This window comes from Podarcis vaucheri, assembly GCF_965113315.1.
Source record: "Podarcis vaucheri genome assembly, chromosome: 15".
Lineage (NCBI taxonomy): Eukaryota > Metazoa > Chordata > Lepidosauria > Squamata > Lacertidae > Podarcis > Podarcis vaucheri.
Window position 1 is genome coordinate 5,347,034 of NC_138753.1, and position 23,704 is coordinate 5,370,737.

At 43.7% G+C, this 23,704-nt stretch overlaps 2 protein-coding genes across 14 annotated transcripts in view; both read left to right on the top strand.

Moving 5' to 3' along the window:
- The window catches only part of MED13 (mediator complex subunit 13), a 102,012-nt gene that overhangs the window by 72,951 nt on the left and 5,357 nt on the right, over positions 1-23,704 (top strand). Inside the window, exons 11-29 of the mRNA XM_082201646.1 lie at positions 100-166; positions 679-806; positions 1,831-1,921; positions 3,234-3,448; positions 6,445-6,641; positions 6,922-7,835; positions 9,303-9,470; positions 10,847-11,070; positions 13,731-13,920; positions 15,086-15,536; positions 16,651-16,867; positions 17,368-17,559; positions 17,795-18,018; positions 18,482-18,624; positions 19,342-19,500; positions 19,593-19,781; positions 20,554-20,705; positions 21,417-21,590; positions 22,923-23,023. Of these exons, the coding sequence (XP_082057772.1) occupies positions 100-166; positions 679-806; positions 1,831-1,921; positions 3,234-3,448; positions 6,445-6,641; positions 6,922-7,835; positions 9,303-9,470; positions 10,847-11,070; positions 13,731-13,920; positions 15,086-15,536; positions 16,651-16,867; positions 17,368-17,559; positions 17,795-18,018; positions 18,482-18,624; positions 19,342-19,500; positions 19,593-19,781; positions 20,554-20,705; positions 21,417-21,590; positions 22,923-23,023 (4,196 nt within the window). The remainder of the gene's footprint in view (positions 1-99; positions 167-678; positions 807-1,830; positions 1,922-3,233; positions 3,449-6,444; positions 6,642-6,921; positions 7,836-9,302; positions 9,471-10,846; positions 11,071-13,730; positions 13,921-15,085; positions 15,537-16,650; positions 16,868-17,367; positions 17,560-17,794; positions 18,019-18,481; positions 18,625-19,341; positions 19,501-19,592; positions 19,782-20,553; positions 20,706-21,416; positions 21,591-22,922; positions 23,024-23,704) is intronic.
- BRIP1 (BRCA1 interacting DNA helicase 1) overlaps positions 1-23,704 on the top strand; it is a 313,915-nt gene that overhangs the window by 13,902 nt on the left and 276,309 nt on the right. The gene's annotated exons all lie outside the window — the stretch shown is intronic.

The window sequence follows — 23,704 nt, forward strand, 5'->3', positions numbered from 1 at the left end:
AACTGCCTGACTCTGTATAAGGCAGCTTTATGTGTTAAATAACTCATGTGGTGCAGTCACATACTCATGCGGCCTGCTGCCCCCTCTTGTTGTTTGCAGGCTGAAGATGGGACACCTAATGTTGGAGAGGATGCGATGTCACTTTTTAGCCCCTCTGTCAAACAAGGTAACACTGCTGTTTTGAAACACATACTGTTCATTTTAAAAACTGGATAGAACAACAAGTATGCATTGGTTTATTTGACAGTAAAGGTAAAGGGACCCCTGACCTTAGGTCCAGTCACAAATGACTCTGGGATTGCGGCGCTCATCTCGCTTTATTGGCCGAGGGAGCCGGCGTACAGCTTCCGGGTCATGTGGCCAGCATGACTAAGCCGCTTCTGGCGAACCAGAGCAGCGCATGGAAACGCCGTTTACCTTCCCGCCGGAGCGGTACCTATTTATCTACTTGCACTTTGTGCTTTCGAACTGCTAAGTGGGCAGGAGCAGGGACCAAGCAACGGAAGCTCACCCCATTGCGGGGATTCGAACTGCTGACCTTCTGATCGGCAAGTCCTAGGCTCTGTGGTTTAACCCACCCGCATCCCTCTATTTGATAGTAGGTTCTGTAATTAAACTATATCGTCTAAACTGCTAGAACAGAGTCCATTGGTGAGCCTTTGATCTCTCTCCTTTCAGCAATAGATGCCCAGCGTATTCCCCCTCACAATCGCACGGCGTCAACTAGTTTGTTTCATGAAAATGACCTGGTTGTCTCTTACACTGACCTTGACAATCTCTTCAACTCTGATGAAGATGAGCTAACAGTAAGTGGCTTGATAAGATACGTTTCATAGCTTCATATTGTAGTGGGGGTCAAGAAACACCACACGACAGCGAAGGCAGTGTAGAACTGAAAACAAGAAAAAATTGAACCAGTTTTCCTATTTGCAGTTTCTGAGCCATTCTGATAACTCTCCAATTGAACTGGATCTGTTTGTATAATCTTAAGCCTTGCCCTATAACTGTTGTCTGTAAAGTGAGTTATGCGTTTTTGGGTTATTTGTTGACTTGAATGTGCAAAGCAGCTGAAGCAGAGTCAGTACCTTAGTAAAGGAATAGCTCAAATAGTATAGATTGAAGGAGGCAGTTTGCATAATAAGTCTTAGCCGAGAGTTGCTGAATGACAGACATGCATTGTGCAAATGGGCTCTTGCTTCACACTTCATCTTTATCAGCCTCCTAAGTGAGGTCAGTGAGGCTGCTGACGGAAACAGCTTGCTTAGATGATCCATTGCCTGGATGATATGGGGCCCAGAGTTGCGTAGGAAAGTCTTCTAAATAAATGTAATGTTTGTTTCTGTGTGCAACATTTCCTCAAATTTCAGTGGCTATGTTGAAATTTTAACTTAAATCCCCCTCTTTTTAACTCTGCAAATAATGTTTATCCTGCAGCATGATTTGGAGCAGATTCTGTTTATTTACTTGGCTATTTGGTTTTTAAATTTGTCAACCTTGTTGTTATTGTCTGGTGCTGTGATTTGGATGTTTAACGTTGATTCCCATATACATTTTCTGGAAAAGTGAACTAAAATGGCTGGCATCCTAAGAGGTAATTTAGGCACACCCAAGGGCTTGAGCAGGCATTGTGAGCTTTCTGCCTGCTTTGAATCACAGGGTACATCCAATATAAGCTGCTTTTGAAACTCCTGCCTGTTTCTGAATTTACCCATGACATGGCACTGTTTTTAAAGTTGCAAAGTCATTGCTATTGATGAAGCTGTGCAAGACCTTATTCTTATCCAGCGATACCTGTGGAGTCAGTTTCTTTTATTCCTCTTCCCTCCCTAGCCTGGATCTAAAAGAATGCTGAATGGAGCAGATGACAAATCCAACTGCAAAGAGTCAAAAGCAGGAAACTTGGACCCTTTGTCATGCATAAGTAAGCTGCTTTATTTTTCTTCTCCTTCCATGGCCCCCCCAAACACACATACTTTGGGGAAACTTCTGGCTAGCCGCCCATGCCTGTTGTCATATTTGGGATGGGGCTGGATTAGTTGCTTGTGCAGTTGATCCCTTCAGAAAACAGGATTGAACTCCTGACATGTTGGCAAATGCCCGGGGAGTTTAATCCTGCTTGGTTCAGGTGCACAGGAGATTTACCTGCAGAGAATCTGCTCTCATTTCCTCGATCCCTGCAGAAAGGTCACCATCTCTCACTGCCTCCCTGGCCAACTTTGATAGTTGGGCAGACCACCCACCAGTCAAATTACCTTATGACATTATGATATCAGATGATTGACAGGCAGGTGCGTCCAAGTCTGTCCACATGGTAGGGAGAGAGAAAGATCTGGCATGCCGGGCCAGAAAAGGTTCCCCACTCCCTGCCCTACTCTTAGCCCCAGCTAGTTCAGATTGACATGTCTGAGTGTACTACTTCACAAACTAGCTTTTTTTTATTGTGTGGCTGCTGCTACAGTTAGCAAGCACCAGTAACATAGAAATGCTTTTTTTTAAAAAAAAAATATTATTACGGTCAAAGACCAGTTCAAGACATTGGAATGCTTTATTTGCATTCTGTGGCAAAATTGTAAAATAACAACATTCATAAGCCAGTGGGGAAGCAGTTTGGCTGTCTTGGGTTGTTGAAAATCTCTAGAAAATTTACTGTTGTGGAATTCAAACTTGGTAGAAGCTGGGTGTGCCTAGCTCACTCCAGAAAACAAGTATCACATTTCAGGTGTTGGTTGATAACTGCCCATCTTCCTATGCTTATTTAGCCCCACTGGCTGCTTGTTGATAGTCACACACATGTTGGGTTGTATCTTTACCTATGATGCACCTACAGCTATCTTTCGCATCTCTTGGTCTTCTGTTCCTGCTGCACAGATATCCCCCCCTCCCCGCAATTCTGTACCCTTGTATGTAAACTACCTACTTGGGAGACCACTTCATGCAATATATTTTGAAGGGCCAAGCTTACACCAAACAGGTAGGATGAATCACATGGGAACTTCCCACACTAGGGTTCACAGTCCCAGTTTGGGGATTGCGGCACAGGGAAAGAGAATGCTAGCGAGGGAAATATTGATGGAGTGTACATTTTAATGCTAATGATATAGTTTGGGAATGTGCTGCAGGCAAGCATTTGAAGACACGATAAACTTGCGATAAATGAGAGTAGCTGTGATGTGTGAGCATCCCAACATCTCTCTCTTTCTCTCTCTCTCAAAATCCTTTTAAATCTAAACCAGGCACTGCAGATCTTCATAAAATGTACCCAACACCACCATCCTTGGAGCAACACATTATGGGGTTTTCTCCCATGAATATGAACAACAAGGAATATGGCAGCATGGACACCACGCCTGGAGGGACTGTCTTAGAAGGAAATGGCGCTACTGCTGGCGTTCAGTTCAGGATTGAAGTAGATGAGGGATTCTGTAGCCCCAAACCCTCAGAAATCAAGGTACGTTAAGTTGTCTTTATTACTGTTATTGCTATTATTTAATATATTCTTAATTTCAGGTAACAAAACATACCCATACAAAGAAAACAGGGCTTAGTAGTTGTACAGAAAAATAGCAGCTGATGTCTGTAGTTTTAGACATTCCAAGAAAGGGAACCAAAGAAAGTGTCTCCTAAAGTTGATAAAGGGATACCATGTCTTGTAGAATGCCCAGTGAGAATGTTAACTTTGACCATTTTTTGAGCTTAGTTGATAAATCTATCAGGAAAGGAAAGTTTTTTTTTCTAGTTTAGATAGATTCTTAGGTGCATACAGAGTTTCAGTCCACTTGTTTTGTGCCAATGAAGTTGTAGGTTTGGCAGGGTGTGTATACACATCAGCTCAGATTTGGTGGAGTTAACAGTGAACCCAGATATTTTGCCATTTGTAGCAAGTTGGTGCATAACAGCAGGTAATTAGATTTCAGGATCAGAAAGGAATATGTTCATCATCTGCAGACATATTGATAAAATGCTTTCCCCCAAAATAATTCAAAACCTTTACATCATCATCTGCTTTCAATGCCAAAGCTAAGGGGTTCCATGTTGTCTGTTCTCCTATATAATTAATCTTGTAAAAAAAATCAGGAATCTCTTTAAGGAGTTTCTCAAGAGAAAAAAATTAAGTTTATTTCCAGGTGTCTAATTTACATTAGAAAGGTTTAGGTTTGAGTATTCCTCATTGTATTCTGGTGATAACAGGGGCATGGTCTAAGATATTAAGAAGCTGAGAGATAAGGCCTTCTGTGCTTAATAAATAATCCAATCTGGTACAATTTTTGCACCTTGCTACGCACCAAGCATCAAAGTAGCTGTGTTTATGTAAAATGTTATAGAGGGATGTTTTAAACGAAGGCAGTTTCCACGGGTTTTGTGATAGGTGAGAAGTTCTGTTTTTATAAAAATAATCATTGAGTACAAGATTTAAGTCACCACCTATTACCACTTCACCTTGTATAAATGAGTGCAGTATTGGAAAAGTTACATCCAGAAATTTGGATGTATTGTTGGGTATCAGGTACATAAATAGAGCATAATGTCAGCCAGGAGTTCTCTAACATACCCTTGAGGAAAATAAATCTTCCAGTGGGATCACTTAGTATATCTTTTAAATGAAAATCAAGTTTGGGAGAAATCCAGATTGCTGACCCCCTACTTTTGGAAGAACCTTTTGAGGGGTACCAATTTCCACCTCCACTTGGGAGGAAGGATTTTATACAAGTATTGTTTTTCTTTTTTTAATGTGTCTCTTGTAAAAAAAAAAAAAAAAGGTCTGGGTTATCTCACTTTAAAGCAGACCTTATCCTTCTTCATTTAATTGGTGTACCCTGGTCATTTACATTCAAAGTTATTGCAGTTAAGTGTGGCATTATAAGGTTAATTTAAAATTATGCAGCATATACCAGGGATGATACTACTGAAACTGCCAAGATTGTTTCAGGGTACTTAGCCAAGATCTTTAAAGCTAAATCTAAAGTTGCCTGATTTATTCAATGGTGGCTATTTTATATATTGTATGTGTTTGGATTATCAATGTATGTGGATGGCTTTGTATGATTTTATGGTTTTACTGTTTTAACTTAATGCCACTAAAGCAGGGGTAGTCAACCTTTTTATACCTACTGCCCACTAATGCATCTTTCTTGATGGTAAAATTTCCTTACCGCCCACCAGTGCTCAAGGGAAGGAGGATTCAACTTGTGCCGTAGAACCCCCTAACGCCCACCTACAATCCTGAAACGCCCACTAGTGGGCGGTAGGGACCAGGTTAACAACCCCTGCACTAAAGGCTAGTTAAAAAAACCAACCAACCAGGCAATAGATGTATTATGCATCATAGTAATTTCAGTGTTATTACCATATTCCATCAGCAAAAAATACAGATGCTCTGAATTTCAAAAGGAATTAACTTCAACATTCAGACTCCCGCCTCCCCCTCCCTAATCCCTCCAACCTTCCCAACATAATAATCCCTACACCTGTGGTTGGGAACAGAATAGTCCCTCTTTCGTTCATGAGCCAAATGCTTAGGTGAAATTGGGGAAACGTAAACATTAGCCCCCTCCCCCCAGAAACAGAACATGTTTTACATGGTTATATTACAGACAAAAAATAAAAGAATAATAGCCCAATTCGTGCCCATTTTGGTAATAGAGCTCATGACTCTTGGTCAAACTTAGGGGAAACAAAGTTGATTGTTTCAGTGGGACCCCAGGCAGAGAAGAAGCCCTCAGTCTGTTGTTTTTGCTTTTTTTGCAGGGTTGTTGTTTTTTTACTTCTTTCTCTCCCCCCCCTTCCCCCCCCCATCTGCTGCCAGCCTCCTCCTTTGAGTTCTGTGTCTTGCTCTCCACTGCCTGCTTTTCTCAATTGTTTGTCTTCATTTGGTTGCAGTCCTGGTTGATTTAATACTTTTTTAGCTTGCAGTTGTGTGAAGGTAGCTTTAGTTACTCCTTCACAAGTTATTAGCTGTTTGAATGGGTAACCCCTCCACTACCTTATGCCTGCTTCACAGAGTGCTGTAGTGTAAATTTTAAATAGCTAACCAGGATAATTCTGTCCTGAACCCCAGCTGATAAGAATCTGCAATACCTGTATCAAACCTTTCAGATCATGGTTTGTTTGGAGCAAAGGAAAAACCAACCCACAGTCTGGTTATAATGCTAAACCAAGGATTGTGGTTTGTTGTTCCTGCTAGCTAGGGAGAGGAACAAAGTGGGAACAATCTGCATGTTCACGGCTAAACCATTAACCGTGCCATATTTTGATGTGCAAACACACCCAGTATAGACTCAAAATGAGCTTCTAAACCCAGATTTGGCCCATGTATTATTCTACTTGAACTCAAGCCATCTCCCCTGATTCATAGCCCAGAGGCAGCAAACCAAAGGGACAACTGGCTTTTCTTTTTCTGACTATGCGTGTTAGCTCTTCATTTACGCCTTTTCTTTTTGCTTCTAGGATTATTCCTACGTTTATAAGCCTGAGAACAGCCAAGCTTTTGTGGGGTGTTCCATGTTTGCACCATTGAAGACTCTACCAAGCCAGTGTCTCCAGCCCATCAAGCTGCCGGAGGAGTGTGTTTACCGGCAGAGCTGGACTGTGGGCAAGCTGGAATTGCTTCCTCCGGGGCCTGCAATGCCATTCATCAAGGAAGGGTATGTGCTTGTGTGCGATGTTTTGTACTGCAGCTCCCATGATCCCTGGCAGCTGGTGGCTCTGGAAGGGGCTGATGGGAGTTGGAGTCCAGCAGCATCTGTTGTCCTATGTTACCTCTCTAAACTTGTTGCCATGTGCCGCTGTATCTTGATTGTTTTTTCCTATTACTGACAGTGATTCCCACTGTTTGTCTGCTCAGAGCTTTTAATTAATATATATATTCTAGAGAATGTACTACTTAAAAGCCTTGGGTAAAAAATATTTCTTTTTTCCCCCTAGTGATGGGAGCACTATTGATCAAGAATATGGCCCTGCCTACACTCCACAAACACATACGCCCTTTGGAATGCCACCCAGCAGTGCCCCACCCAGTAACAGTGGGCCTGGCATTCTCCCTTCGCCTTCCACCCCCCGTTTCCCAACTCCTCGGACACCAAGGACTCCAAGGACTCCCCGTGGGGCTGGTGGGCCAGCCAGTGCTCAAGGCTCAGTCAAATATGAGAATTCGGACTTGTATTCACCAGCGTCAACGCCATCAACCTGCAGACCGCTAAATTCTGTTGAGCCTCCCACTGTTCCTTCTATCCCTGAGGCCCACAGTCTCTACGTAAACCTCATCCTCTCTGAATCGGTGATGAACCTCTTCAAAGACTGTAACTTTGACAGCTGTTGCATCTGCGTCTGCAACACAAACATCAAAGGTGCCGATGTTGGAGTTTACATTCCAGATCCAACACAAGAAGCCCAGTACAGGTGTACCTGTGGCTTCAGCGCAGTGATGAACAGGAAGTTTGGAAACAACTCTGGATTATTCCTAGAGGATGAGCTGGACATCCTAGGCCGCGGCTCGGAATGTGGCAAAGATGTGGAGAAGCGCTTTGAGGCCCTCCGCACGGGCTCTGCTGAGCATGGCGGGGGATCGAAGGAGGCTGACAGGCTGCCTGATGAGCTGATACTCTTGCTGCAAGACCAGTGCACCAACCTGTTCTCACCATTTGGAGCGGCTGACCACGACCCCTTGCCAAAAGCTGGAGCCATCGGCAACCTGGTACGCGCTGAGGAAAGGGATTGTTGTAATGACTGCTACCTTGCGCTGGAACATGGGCGCCAGTTTATGGACAACATGTCGGGAGGGAAAGTTGATGAAGCACTTGTGAAGAGTACTTGCTTGCACCACTGGTCAAAACAAAATGGTAAGTGTTTGCAGTTGCCCCCCCCAATAATATTTTAAATTTCTCACCCTATATAAAACGTCGACTTAAAAGTGATCACTTAGTTGATTTACCATAAATTGCAAAGAATGGGTAGCTTGCTTGGGTGCACTAATTATACCTAAAATATCTGGAATGCCAATTATTTATTATTCTCTGGAACAGGGGTGGAGAACCTGTGGCTCTCCAGAAGTTGCTGGACTATAGTTCCCATTGTAGCTGACCACTGACCACGCTGGCTGGGACTGATGGGAGGTGTAGTCCTGTAGCACCTGGAAGCCACAGTTCCCCATGCCTACCCTGGAAGATTCAAAGTTTTGGCTGCTTGAGAAATGTCTGTCTATCTCTTTGATGTAGGCCGCTAAACATATACATGATTGCTTGGCAGTATGTTGTATTGCAGTTGTGATCAATTAGGGCCTCTTCATGGTGAATGTGAGGGAATTCTGGATTTTTAAGGAAACTGAGAAATACTTTCTAAATTAGAGCAGGGAGAGATCTGCCTGCAGGAATAACTTTTCCAGGATGGTAGATAATATTATCATTCAGAGATCAACCATCCATCAGAACATGCTTTCAGAACCTATTTATGTGTCTGTACAAACATATCACATAAAAGCATTAGAGGCCCATACCAAAAATAATTGAACCATCCATATATTTTAAGTTATACTCGCGTGAAGCATATTGATTTGTAATTAGAAAAAGAGGTATATAAAGGTGCAAAATAAAAATATGAATTAGGTGGGACATTTCAAGTTGACCTAGCTATGGCTGTGCTATATTACCTTCCTACTTTGCAAGTTTAGTGTGCATAGGATGTATTTACTTTGTTATATAGCATATTTTAAGGAATCTTTCTGTGCAGGTATCTGTTCAGGATGTTGGGTAACAAACACTCTGAAGCAAGCATATACTGCTTAGTTTTAGGGGGAAATTCCAAATTTTTTGAAAGTTAAGCACCCCATGTGCTTTATTTGGTTTTTGGAAGACTGAAATTGAATATTTCAGTGACAAGCCATATGCTTCTTTTAAGTAGAGTTGTCAACCACTTGAAGAATTTTTAATTTGTTAATCATTTCCTTTGAATGGGTTGGTTTATTTAAAAATTAAAAGCAAATGGTGTTTTTACTAAGATGCCTTTAGAGGTGAATAAGTGAATGCACCTAAAAAAATAAATAAATTGTGCCCTTAACTTGTAGTTTCCCAGTGTTCATCAACCAAAACTGCTTAGAGTTTGCATCCCTCATTTTAAACTAAACTAACCAAAGCAGTGTACAATAAAATAGAAAATTTCATAGCAGTGATGTGGTTTGTGTTCTCTGAGCACAGATAACTTCATGCATTTAATGTACAACACCTGGAGCTTAGAAATGCGTTGTTGATATGTATAGATTGTGACTAGGACACTACTTTGCAAGCTCTTTGAACTAACTTTGGTTGTTTCAGTTGGAGACGTGAGCATGCAATGTTCTCAGGACATCCTTCGCATGCTGCTCTCACTTCAGCCTGTCCTCCAGGATGCAATTCAGAAAAAACGAACCGTTCGCTCTTGGGGAGTGCAGGGTCCTCTCACGTGGCAGCAGTTTCACAAAATGGCTGGCCGAGGCACTTACGGTAAATGTAGTCCACGGATCAGTTTCTTTCATTTATTTCTGTGTGGAGAGGGGATCATTTTTAAACTTTCCTACCCTTTCCTAGTGCACGGGTGGAGGGAACTCAGGAAGTAGTAGTATGTTGAAATCTCAGTTTATGCTCTGTGGTTTTGGGTGGTTATGATGCACTCTTCTTTGGGTTGAATTTTGGTCATGAGTTGTTTATTTTGGAATTCATGATAGGCTGGAAGGATAGGAGAGTAAGAAGGAACATTTATAGAGATGCTAGACATCAAGACCAGAGAACTTTAAAATTGTATCCTATCCTTTCAGTACAATATAATCAACTATAAAGCCACAATCCAGATGTTGTACAGTGGTACCTCTAGTTACGAACTTACTTCGTTCCAGAGGTCCGTTCTTAACCTGAAACTGTTCCTAACTAGAGGCGTGCTTTTGCCAATGGGGCCTCTTGCTGCCGCTGCACCGCTGGCACCCAATTTCCATTCTCATCCTGGGGCAAAGTTCTCAACTCAAGGTAACTCTTCCAGATTAGCGGAGTTTGTAACCTGAAGCATTTGTAACCTGAGTCGTTCGTAACTTGAGGTACCACTGTATTCTGTCCCCCCTTCCGTGTTTCCAGATAAGAAGAAACTCCTAGGTAGAAGTGGATTTCCATTTCAGATTTGGAAGAAAAGTATGGTTACACCCAGTTTGCCCAGGTAGGGCATCATGGGCAACTATGATTAAGGAAAACTTCTAAGTAAAGGAGGGAATTGGTGTATAGAAGGGAAGGATGTGGGGTGTGTGAACCCATAGTGTATTTCTGATGGTGATACGGCATTGATGTCTGAATTGAGCTATGGAGTCTTACTGTGAATCTTCGTTTGGGAGTCCCTCATTAGATCCTTTTCTTCCTACCGAGGCCTTCATGAATTCTCCCAAGATGTAGGAAGCAAACTTTCATCCTTCAGCCCAGTACTTTGGATTTGTTTGTATAAGGGAAGCCACACTTGCTGCTTGATTTGTTTACATGCCAGCCCCCAGTTTTGCACTAGAAATGTTTGGAGAATATTTTACAGATCACTACTTAAGACCTCCGGCTTTAGACTAATTTGCAGGATTTTGCATATTGGTATCTTTGCTTAACTCCGTGGACTTCCAGCTTTTGTTTTCAGGGAACAGAGTAGTAAAAAAGGTAGATTGGATGGGACAGAATGGACCAATTCTGTTTTGATGGCAGTACTAGGAGTGGCTTGAGAATTAACTTGCTCCAGAAGACCCCTGGCATCTCATTTTTCTCTCGGCAGTTGCTTCCCTTGAATCTGGAAGGGGGTGCACTGTTGCACTCCAGTTCCATTCTAATATATGGAAAAAAATGTCCCTTTCCTTGTCCAGGAACTGATGAGTCTCCAGAACCACTGCCCATTCCAACTTTTTTGTTGGGATACGATTACGACTTCCTGGTGCTGTCCCCATTTGCCTTACCGTACTGGGAGAGGCTGATGTTGGAACCCTATGGATCTCAGAGAGACATTGCTTACGTTGTGGTGTGTCCAGAGAATGAAGCGCTGCTGAACGGAGCAAAGACCTTCTTTCGGGATCTCACGGCAATATATGAGGTAAGGGAATATGAGAAGGAGGCCCTGCGTGGAGAGCTCCAGAAGGAATCCTAACCCCCCCCCCTTAATGGTACCATTTATCAACTTTGCATTCCAGCTGACACTTAAAACCTCCTGCAGACCTTATCTCAACAAATCAGCTAAAATGGATGGTAGAAAGAGATAAAAGGCTCATCTCCTTTTAGCAGGGCTTCATTTAAGTAGCAGTTTCCTTATCATGCAGATGCCATCAAGTGGTTAAATTATGTACTGCCCTCCTGCATTTAAGGCTACATACATTGTTAACTCCAGGTTACTGAATCTTCCCTGTGCTCCTGCAAGGTGCTGTCTGGCCATTATTCCAAGGCATCGCCAGTCTTACCCTGCATTTAACAGAAGCCAAAGAAAAGAGGATGTCGGTATATTTGAATCCGTCGAATCTCTGATTAGCAACTAGCTTTATGGCAAGGCTGTTCTGAATACGCTGGCAAGCCAAAATTACTTTATCTGATTGCGTGCATGCGCGCGTGCGCACCCAAACCCACCCCTGGCCCAGCTCAAGGATTTATAATGTTTTTAAAAAGAGCTTACTTAATGTAACAGGGTAGCCGCACTGCATTTTTGGACTAAATCTTGTTAGGGTAAGAGGGTGGCCTTTTGACACCCAAAACGTGTGTTTCCAGAGCCAACCCTATTCCGGTGATTGTAAGGTATTTTTAATTTTAAGTTGTTGTAACCCACCCTGAGGCCTGCTGGTGAAGGGCAGGCAATAAATGTAATAATAGCAATAATAATTGTTAAAATTAGTATGTGCTGCCACGTTGATGCTTTCAGGAAAGAATAGTACTAGTCTGTCTCTCCTCATCCAGGGTATTATTAAGGCGTTTTGCAAAGACCAGGCCATTACTTTGCAGAGCAGAAAAGAAAAGAAATAAAATCCCATTAAAAAAGCAAAAAAGATCCAGTCAGAGTCAGTGTGAATAGTTCTCTCTTTCACTGGCGGTTCAGTAGCAGATTTGAAACATTTGCTGAAAGTATGGCCACTTTCAAAAGGAGACTCCAGGGTCAAGCCTGCTGAGTTGAAGTACATTGGCAGATTTCACACCATCCAATTCAGGTTCAGTAGAGGGTAGGAGTGGCTCAATCACTTCTTTTGGTGTGTGTTTTCATCTTCAATTGCCAATTCCTTACCGGTTGGGACTTAGTCACACCTGCACTGATTGGATCATTCATTCTTTAGATTTAGTCTTGTTTTATATTGACATGCCGTTCCTGAAAGGATCATGCTTATTTTTTTTTTTAAAATAATAGGTCTTCTGACTTAATTTTTTGACAACTCTAGCCTCCTTCTATCTTTAGTTGGGGGAAACTTGGTACCCATCAGGCAAAGTGTGCTCTGGCCCACTAATTTGCTGTTCTTTGGGTGCCATGAGGCTACTTTTAAAAAACCCGTAATCCACTGTTTTTGTGGGTTAACCTGCAACAAAAATGCTTGAGATTAACTTTATGGAGACTGTTGAATAAACTGTAGGGCAAACATATAAAGGTACTGAATCATGTCTTTTATAAGAAAAATGTCAAAAACAACAGTCTTTTGATTTTGCTGCAGCCTTCTAACATGGCAGCCTCCCTGGAAGAACAGTAGAGGCATCTTTTTGTGGCAAGCTTCATGACGTTATGCCTTGTAGCTTAATTTATACCATGGGTTGCTAATCTGCAGCACAGGCAGCAGCAGGGAGCTGTGGTACTTACTCCTCAGGTCCAAGTTTATTTGCCTTGGCTGCGAGCCAGAACAAAACTCAAGATGATAAAAAGGCATTAAAATAACCTCAATGTGTACAGATTGCAGATTCACACAAGAAGCCGGGAAACAATTTTCTCTGTTACGATCATAACAGAAAATGATGACTTGACTTCAGGGGGTCAACTCTGCAGTCTCTTGCTTTAGGATCATAGAATTGTAGAGTTGGAAGGAACCCCAAAGGCCATTTAGTCCAACCCCCTGCAATGCAGGAATTGCAACTATAGGTGTAGCGTGGGGGGGCAGGGAGACAGCTGCCCCCCTAAATCAAGTAAGTAAATAAAAATACTTAACTAACTGACCAGTCATGTCACAAACAGCTCGGTTTTGGGTGTCCTCCCCCCAAATAAATCTTGGCTGCGCCCATGATCTCAACTAAAGCATCCATGACATATGACCATCCAGCCTCTGCTTAAAAACCTCCAAGGAAGAAGAGTCCACATCCTCCAGAGGGAGACTGTTCCACTGTTGAACAGCTTGAAAGTTCTGGGGGACATTTGACAGCTGCATCAGAGCAAAAAGCTGCAATGTTTAGTTGAAGCTCTTTGCTGCTATTTGTCAACAAAGATTCCAGTTTTGGGCACTTTTGGGACAGGAGCAGTGAATGCCATGGATCTGGAAAAGGCATACGGATCTGGGTACTCTTGCCTGCTTTCTGGAGGCAAAACTACATTGAGATTTATTGTCTTCTGAACTACGTGCAAAATTAATAAAGAGCATTTAAAAACCAAAACAAAAAAAAATGCATTGAGGTGCTGTGGGCTTTGTGGTGTTCTGCCCAGTGCATTAAAGCGACACTCTCCCATATGTTAGACTTGCGGTCCACTTGTCAAAATATTTGTCCACTCACCATGTTTGGTTCCTGCTTCTTCTTTTGCAGTCCTGCAGGCTTGGCCAGCATCGACCCATCTGTAAACTGTTGCCTGACGGGATCATGAGAGTCGGATCTGCTGCTTCAACCAAACTTTCTGAGAAGTCTGTCGCTGAATGGTTCTCCCAGGCAGCTCACGCCAACAGTGAATCATTTTCCAGACTCAAACTGTACGCTCAAGTCTGCAGATATGATTTGGGTACGTTCCCCCCACTGCCTTCTCCTAAAGGAAGGATAGCCGACTTCGTGCCATCCAGGTGTTGTTGGACTCACCTCCCATCAATTGTAGTCCTCATAGCCCCTGGTCCAGGATATTGGGAGTTACAGTCCAGCAACATCTGGAGAGCCCTAGGTTGACTATCCCTGCCCTAAAGCCGTCACTTGTAAAAATATTTCACTGTGGTTATACAATACATAAGTGGTTGGAACAGAGTTGCTGATGAGATGCTGGCATGCAAAGAATGCAGCTCCCATCCTTGGAAGTTACCCATACTGTAATTCCGATCTGGTACAGTGCAAGTTGTCCATGTTCCTTGACCCATATAATTTGCATATTAGCGGTGGGTTGCTAAATCAGACAGAGGAAGCTATGTTTTCTTCTAGGGTTCAGAATGTTCTGTGCAGCTACAGGGGTTGGAAATCTAATTTGATCTTCTTAGTGCAAAGTTACATTAAGTGAACCATAAGTAGTTGTTGGGGCTTTCAGTCAATCATATTTCAGGAGCCAAAAACATGAAGCAGTCGCCTTGGCCTCTGATTCTAACTTTCTACTCTTGGGGAACTCTTTCCACATCTATTTCTTTTCTTACTCCACCCCCAGACCCTCCAGCACCCAGACCTATGCCAAGCATTTGTGGTCATGTTCAGTGCTATTTTTCTAGAAAAAGAGGTGCCAGAACTCACCATGAATCTTGTTCTCGCATAATGGCGATGGCGCTCACCTGAGAGGTGCTGGAACTGAGTTCTGGCTGAAAAAAGGCCCTGGTCATGTTTATAGATGCAAAGTCAGTTTGTGGGCACAGGTGCTCTGTGTGAACTGAGACTTCAACCTAGAAAACCTTTGGCGCTCTGGTGCACTTTGGTGTTTTAAAGGAAGATTGGTAGACTGCCTTTGGTTTGGTTGTAAATCATTTCGGCTTATCCTGGACAAGATAAAGCGACTTAACAAATCGAATAAATAATAATAATAATTTCAGGGAAGGTTATCATCCCCATGGAATAGGTTTCTCTTCTCTTTCCCCTGTCTAGTAAACTGTGAAGGACCTACAGTTTGGCGGGTTCTCTATCTAAATGAATATGATGCTCTGTCAAGTTTCATTATTGCAGAAGGTTTGGTTAATTTCTTTTCCTTTTTCTGTTTTAAGGTCCTTACCTTGCTACACAGCCATTGGACAATTCCTTGCTTTCTCAGTCCAGCCTAGTTCCTCCCACCAGCCATCCTACATCAGTCCCGCCCCAGGTTGGAGGCAGCTCTGCTCCATCATCCACCCCTTCGTCTGCTCCCAGTAATGCTGTCCCAATGAACTCAAACAGTGCCATCACCTCTGCCACTACCACGGCCAGTTCCACCATGACCACGACTGCCACTTCATCCTCCTCTTCCAGTTCAGGCGGTGGGGTTTCAGCGAACAAACCTTCATCCTTTCCACCTTTTGGCAGCATGAACAACACTACTACTCCTTCCTCCCTCTCCACGCAGTCTGCAACAGTCCAGAACGGGCAGGTGGGGACGCAGCAGCAACAGCCGCCATCTGCAGCGATACCGGGGGAAGCCCCATCAGTCCCTCCACAGCCGCACTCAGAAGTTTCAGAGAGGTAACACGGCAAAGAATGATTTATCAGTTAATGTACTCACTTCCATCTGTATCCTCCCTTTCTTCCAAGTTGCTCAAGGTGGCACACATGGATCTCCCCCTCATTTTAATCCTCACCACTACCTTGTGAGGTGGGTTTAGGCTGGGAGGTGGTGACTGGCCCAAAGTAACCTGGGTGAGCTTCATAGTTGGATAGATATTTGAACTTTGGTCTCTGAGGTCTCATTCTGACACTTTTGACCTCTGCACCATGCTGGGTTCTTAATCCCTAAAGCAAAATGGGGACTTTGCTGGAACTTCCCTTCCAAGTAAGATGAGAGAAAATATGCCACCAATTTGGCATCCCTTTTGCAGGAATCTGATTTCTTGAACAGGTGTCCTTGCTGTCATTAAAACCGCACTATAGAAGTAAGGCAGTTGTCTGAGCTTCAACTTGTAGCTAGCAGCATTTTGGCCCAAACAGATCAAGGTGTATCCTTCCTTCTGTGCTATGACAGTCTCCAATATCAACCAAGGACTGTACGTGAGCTGCTAAATTTTGAAAGTATTCCAGTGCCTTAGATTGTAAGCTTCTTGGGGCAAGGCCTGTGTTCTTCTGCTTTGCAAAGTACCACACACACTAATTTTTGCAATGTGGAATTTGCAAAGATTGAATTCCCTAGGCTTCCTTCTACTTCCAGGTCATGTGTTCCAACTCTTGTTAAATCCAGCAAACTTCTGATCAAAATTGAGGAAATACAGTGTGAGTAATTGTACCAATGGTTACTCATCTCTGAAGGATGCCTGCATTAATTTTTTACCCTTTGGTGCCAGGAGTGCCTAATACCTTTGTGCCCCTTTTGTTACTGAGTAATGTGTTTGCTGTGCTCTGATAAGCCTGAGATAATTGATGGGGAAGGTATATTAGCTGCAGATGCCGCAAAGGTACTGATGGCTCCCAAAAGCCATAAAGACGTATTCCCCTTAAAATACTGCATAGGGGAGATGGGAGTCTTTCTCCGCTGGGTGAAAAGAAGTCAGATAATTTGTGAACACATAACACAGTCTTAACACTTAACGGCCCATACAAGGAAGAAGCTTTCTGTTTCTTATGTCTGCTTGCTTTCTGCTTCCAGCACTATGGACCGCGACAAAGTGGGAGTCCCCACTGACGGCGATTCCCACGCAGTCACCTACCCACCTGCCATCGTAGTTTACATTGTTGACCCTTTCTCGTATGAGAAGAAAGAGGAGGGCAACTCCTCCAGCGTGTGGACTCTGGGTCTTCTCCGTTGCTTTCTTGAAATGATCCAAAATCTCCCTACTAACATCAGAAACATCGTTTCTGTTCAGGTAAGCTGATTCTGTGATGTGGGAAGCCAAAGGCAGCCTGTTGCTTAATGTGTTTGCCCACAGTAGTCCTTGGAAGCCTTGTTCCCTTCTGATGGCTGGACTTAAAACCTGCCCTAGCTCTACAGTGGCTTTGGGTGGTTTGTGTGATTCTTTAAGGTTCCTAACTCAAATGCTGTTCAGGTCAGAACAGGAGAATTAAATAAATTTCTTTGGCTGCTTAGCTCTTTTTGAAAGTACCAACATGTCATTGATGTTGACCTCGTCTTGTGAGCTATACTCTGTGATACTATGATTCCACGCACATGGCTGTGTCCTGGTTTATTATATTGATTTATTATTGGTTGCACAGGATATTGTGATAGGATGTTGCCCAGTGTCAAAACTGGTTCAATTGCTACTTTTTTTGGGCATGAAGGCTGTTCCTGTCTTAAGGCTTCTCTATACTGGTATCAGATTGGGCAGTGTGTACTTACCTTTTCCTCCCTCTCTGCCCTTCTTAGCTTGTTCCTTGTCAATATCTGTTACAACCAGTCAAGAATGAAGACAGGCAGATCTACACTCAGCATCTAAAATCGCTGGCATTCTCCGCCTTCACGCAATGCCGGAGGCCACTCCCAACGTCGACCAATGTGAAAACATTAACTGGGTTTGGCCCAGGTTTGGCAATGGAGATGGCGCTCAGGAGTCCAGAAGTAAGTGAGAACCATGAGTTGGTTGGCATGAAATCTGGTAAACCTCTGAGAAGCACTGGCAGAATGAGATACGTATCAATAGTGTGAGAGTGTGAGTGAGTGCCTATCCCTCAGGCAAAACTGATGCTGTGTGCATGCGCACAATTCTGTTTCATTTGTTTATATGGGGATCTGCTACTCTGTGGGACAAGTAATCCTGTGGTTTTAAGTGTTCTGTTTTGTGTGTGTTTTGCAGAGACCAGAGTGTATTAAGCTGTATGCCCCTCCTTTCATATTGGCTCCTGTCAAAGATAAACAGACAGAGCTGGGAGAAACCTTTGGAGAGGCTGGGCAGAAATACAATGTGCTTTTCGTGGGCTACTGTCTCTCTCATGATCAAAGGTGGCTTCTTGCATCGTGCACAGATTTATATGGAGAACTATTGGAAACCTGCATTATCAACATTGATGTACCTAACAGGTAAGGGCTGTGGAATTCATAAAGTCATTTCCTGTATTTAGATAAGTTTAGAAAAACTTTCTTTCCTGGAAACCTTTTTATGATTGACTTAATGGTTCATGGATTTTTATGCTGATAATGTTTATACTGCATGTTTGAAGGGTGTTTGATTTTACACACACACACACACACACACACACACACACACACACACACGCCTACTTTTACTTTTTAAAGCTTTTTTAGAAGCATCTCATTTTCAAAAACAGGATATAAGTAATTAAATAAAGAGGGAGTAGATGCATTGATTTACTGCTTGGATCTTGCACCTTTTGAACATATACAGAATCTTTCCCCTGTCTTGATCCTGGCTGCCCAAATATTGAAGTGTTACAGTGTCTAAATGTTCTTTGGGAGCAGTCTTAAAACAGCTGGAAGGTATGTTCATGGATTTGTTTACTAGTGAATCTTTATTTTCCACCAGGGCTCGTAGGAAAAAGGGGTCTGCTCGCAGACTTGGTCTTCAGAAACTCTGGGAATGGTGCCTGGGGCTTGTGCAGATGAGTTCGTTGCCTTGGAGAGTTGTAATAGGACGTCTTGGAAGAATAGGCCACGGGGAGCTAAAAGGTAATATGGAAACATCTCTGAAGATATTTGTCACCCATGGAGATGCAGCGTTCTGTGCAAGTTTGTCACCTCTCTAGCCAAAATGCTTGATATGGGACAAAAATGGCACATTTAATAATGTACATAACACACACACACACTCATTTTGGATAGAATATATAAATGTGAATAGGCATGCATGCTCTAGAACTGTGAAGCCCTTAATGCCACAAAAAATTATTGCAAGCAATGCAGGGGTCACAAAATGAATTTTTGGGGAGACTGCTCCTTACTCCAGGATTATTGGTATGGAGAACAGAGTGGCCCCTGAGATCAAAGAATTATATACATATGGAAGCAATCTCCTTTTGGGGTGGGGTGTTTATGCTATGGGGAAAAGGGGCTTTCTGTCACCTAAGCTGCAACCTATTCAGTTTCAGCAGAGAATTTGGATTTAGCCCCTGCTGGCAATTTTAACACCTGAAATACTTGTGAACAGTCACTAACTGATGGAAGAAAATAATTTCCAAAGCAGTTGCTTGCCAGGTAGCTTAGCTATCTTTTCCTCTCTGTTCCACTTGGAAAAGAGGTCGGAATAGCTTAAGAAAGAAGCTTGCATACAGTGGTCCATCCAGTTTTTAATGTACCCATTTTGTGGTCTAAACATGACAGCAGCTAGCCATCACTTACATTTAAAATCATTTCCTTGGTAGCCAATCTCTCTGGTTTCATCTTTAGACTGGAGTTGTTTGCTGAGTCGCCGAAATCTGCAGTCACTTAGCAAGAGGCTGAAAGACATGTGCAGGATGTGTGGCATCTCCACTGCCGATTCTCCCAGCATTCTCAGCGCCTGCTTAGTGGCAGTAGAACCGCAGGGATCCTTTGTCATCATGCCAGGTATTTGTGAAATGCTTCTCACTTGTTGCTTCTATGAAAGCAAACATATTGGCTGTACTATTTAGCGAAATCTCTCTCTCTTTTTCTTTAAGATTCGGTATCAACTGGCTCAGTGTTTGGGCGCAGCACCACCCTAAATATGCAGACATCCCAACTAAACACCCCGCAGGATACGTCGTGCACTCATATACTTGTGTTTCCCACGTCTGCATCTGTGCAAGTAGCATCATCAACTTATACCACTGAAACTGGTTTGGATCTGGCCTTTAATACAAACAATGGTGTGTGTTTGTGTGTATGTGTTTGTGTGTCTTCAAATACTTTCATATAAAAATGTTTCCTTGATAGATATGAAAAATGAGGCCTGTAGATGATAGAAATTCAGCCCTCCCAACAAAACACAGATTTCTCTATCTCTAGATCCCAAGTGGGGCTTTCCCCATCCTCCTTGGCACCTGTGGCTTCCTTAGTTGACCCCAATTTCTTAAGCACACTGGTCCCAATTTCTTAAGCACCCTCCCCCAAGAACACACAAGCCCGTCTTTTCCTAGGCATAAAGTTTTTCACTGCAGCCACACCAGCCTTTTGCTTCCTTTCCAGTATCTGCACTGCTGTTCTCCCCCGCCCCCCTTGACTTGGGCCTTCACTGTCCTCTGTTAGAGTGCTTATGAGCAGCCTATTAGATCTCAACCCCATGATTACAGGGAACAGGCAAAATGGGCAGCAGCCAGTTGTTTGTGTGCATGTGTGTCTTGGCATACATATGCAGTATCGATCAAAGCAAAGCAACATAACTGTGTATAAAATAGATTGAAGCAAGAGCTGTCTGGGACCAGCCAAATTTACAATGTCACTGAGTGTCTTTCATGGGTGCCCAGGGAATTGAATGCAGCCCTCTGTTTCAAGCCCAGTATTCCAACCACAATGTCATGCTAGCTGTTGGTAAAGAATTTCTTCATACATTGTGTACTCTCCTTTTTTTATATAAATCATAATGATAGCAACTCTCTGTTAACAGACTCTTTTGTTGTTGTATTTGTTGCTTTTCTCAAGATGGAGCAGATGGAATGGGGCTCTTTGATTTGTTAGACACTGGAGATCCTGATATTGATCCTGATATTATAAACATCCTCCCTGCATCCCCTACCGGGTCCCCTGTGCACTCACCAAGTTCCCACTTCACCCATGGAGGTGACATGGGCAAGGTAAGGTTTTATGGCAAGGAACCGTATTTAAGAACTCAACCATGTGTTTGCCTCAGTGCTGATCTGGATGGCCACGGGTTGTCAAGTACCCCCATTTCAATATTGTGGCAACCAAATATAAAAGGAACCCATCCTTGGGATACAGTGCCGCCTTCTACAGTCCTCATATCAAAAAGGATATTGTAGAGTTGGGAAAGGGCTAGAAAAGGACAACCAAAATGATTAGAATGAAGCAACTCCCCTATGAGGAAGAGATGCAATCTTTTGGGCTTTTTTGTTTTCAAAGGGGAGAGGGGGAGAGATGATAGAGGTTTACAGCATTAAGTATGGTGAGAAGAGAGAGAAGATTTTCTCTCTCTTTTAACATTAGAACGTGTTATCCAGTGTAGCTGAATGGTGGGGTATTTAGGGGCATAGTTAATCTGTTCAGTTCACTGTTTGAAGATGTGGTGGTGGTCACCAGCAGATGTCTTTAGAAGGGGATTTGGCGAATGTCTGAGGGATTAAGGCTCAGCCACCCTCTGATTGCCAGTTGTTGAGGACCATGAGCAGCTGTGGCCTACTCTACTCCAGCCCTGCTTGTGTAGGCATGCGGTTGGCTGTGGCAGGAAACAGGATTCTGGGCTAGATGGGCCTTTGGTCTGATCCAGCAAGGCTTTCCTTGTGCGCTCTTTGCCAATTCCCCCCCCACCTTCTGTTTTGTCGCACCAGGGTCAAGGTACAGATCGCTTGCTCTCAACGGAGTCTCACGACGAAGTCACCAACATCCTACAGCAACCGCTGGCCCTTGGTTACTTTGTCTCAACTGCCAAAGCAGGTCCGTTGCCTGACTGGTTTTGGTCGGCGTGTCCTCAAGCACAAAATCAGTGTCCCCTGTTTCTTAAGGTAACAAACCTTCAGCAAAGTCTGTGAGCTGTGTCTGGGAGGTGTGGGGATTGGTCTTGTTGAGAGAGTGCTTCAAAAGACATATGCTGCGTGTCATTATGTAAGTTTCAGGAGAGCTTTTCGGGGTGAGTGGGGAAGTAGCGGCAACGTGGGCTTGTAGGCGGGCATTCAGTATATACCAAGTCAGCTGGAAAGACTTGTGTCTGCAGTTAACAGCCAACTACTTCGTTCAAAGCAGCAGGGTGCTCCTACCTGCCTGATCAAGGAAGTGGCAGGTACAGCACTGAGGAGTCACTGGTGGCCAAAGATTTTCAGAGACGCGTCCCACTAAGGTGTGAGCTGCAGCGGTGGTGTAGGAAGGGGGATGCGGTGGGTGCAGACTGCCCCGGGTGTCATCACTGACATCACAGCCTGAGCCACATGGCTCTCCTGGGGAGTGACGCGGTGACTTGGGCACCTGCAGGCTCCGCGCTGCCCAAAATGACAACGTGGGGCTTGCGGACTCCGTGGAGGTTCTGCACAATGTGCTCTGCCCTGGCTTGCCCCGCCCCCGGGTGCAGGTCATTTGCGCCGCCCCGGGCGCCCGAGCAGCTAGCTACGCTGCTAAGCTGTAGAGAGGGAAAGATGCTCTTTCTCCTTTCAGCCAAGCATGCCGGCACTCTGCTTTTCCTTTCTGTTCCACAGGTGCTTCTCCAGCCAAGTCTGGGGACCAGCTGAAGGCTGTTCCCTGGCTCCAAACTGAGTAGTGGGCAGCTTTGCTAAAACTAGAGAGAGCACCCAACTTCTGCCCCAGGAGGCAAGGATGAGCAACTGCACTTTGCCCTCTGTTGGGAGGGCGGGATTGCCTGGGAGCAGGGGGAAGATGTGTTCAAGAATGTGGAGGAGTTTAGGGGGGCCCTTACCCACTACTTTCCCACAAGTTATTCACTGGCTCATTTCTTTGTACTCTGCCTTCCCTGGCTAATTGTCTGTGGCCATCCATCCTATTTTGTAAATTTAGTGAGTGATACTATAAACTTGGTTACAATTGCATTCCTTGGTTTTTCTCTCTGAGAATTTGGGGAGGGGGGTTGTTTGGATTTCTCTGCGTTTGGTTGAAGAGGATGAGATGGAAACAAAACCCAGGAAAGACTCACTGTGTGCGCATGTGTGTTCAGGGTTATAGAGATTGGAGGACCTTTACTGTGGGGACACTCGCTGGTGGGAGGGCCTCCCACAGAGCTATGCTCTAAACTCTGTCTCTATAGAGGAATTATTATTTGATTATTAGCTCTCTCTCTCTTTTAAAGCATTGTAATAAACACTTACTGTATGTTCTGACTTCTTTTAAAGGCTTCTCTGCACCTCCATGTGCCTTCAGTGCAGTCGGACGAGCTACTTCACAGTAAACACTCCCACCCTCTTGACTCGAATCAAACTTCCGATGTCCTCAGGTATGATCATCAGTTGTGTGTGAGAGCATGCAAAATACAGGATTTGTTGTTTTAAAGGTGCAATTCGGCTATTGCAGCCATGCAGTTTGCTACAATCTGCCGGTGGTTTTCTCTTGCTTATACGCTCATTTACACAGCGCAGTACGTTGAATTTATTTTAATATATCCTTCAGCACTGAGAAATTCTCAGGTTGTCTTATGAAGCTCTTCTCATAATTTATCTTACTAATGGACCAAGACCAATAGGGCAGGTAATGTGTGTGTGTGTGTGTGTGTTGTGCAAACACATATATCTTTATATTTCAAAACATTAAAGACCCCCGCATTCATTCATTTCACTGAGTCTATTTCTGAGTAGGATTTAGTTGAATAAAACCTACAGCTGTGCACACTTCTTGTGAGTAGGCCCCTTGAGCTCAAGAAGGCTTCCTTGCACCAAGGGTTGAGTGAGGTTGTGTCTACTCTGTCCCCTGGCTGACTTCCAACCTTCCCATACATGCAGCTCCTCCCTGCTATATACATCTGGTAGCTGGGAGTGAAGCATTTTTATCCTGCCTCTTACTATAAGCTCCTCTGCTAACAGAAATGCGGGTTAATAAATTATATCCTTGTGACCTGTGCTGAAAAACGGCAAAGCCTTCCCAATACTGACTTCTTGGCTGGTCCTTGTTCTCTTCTTTC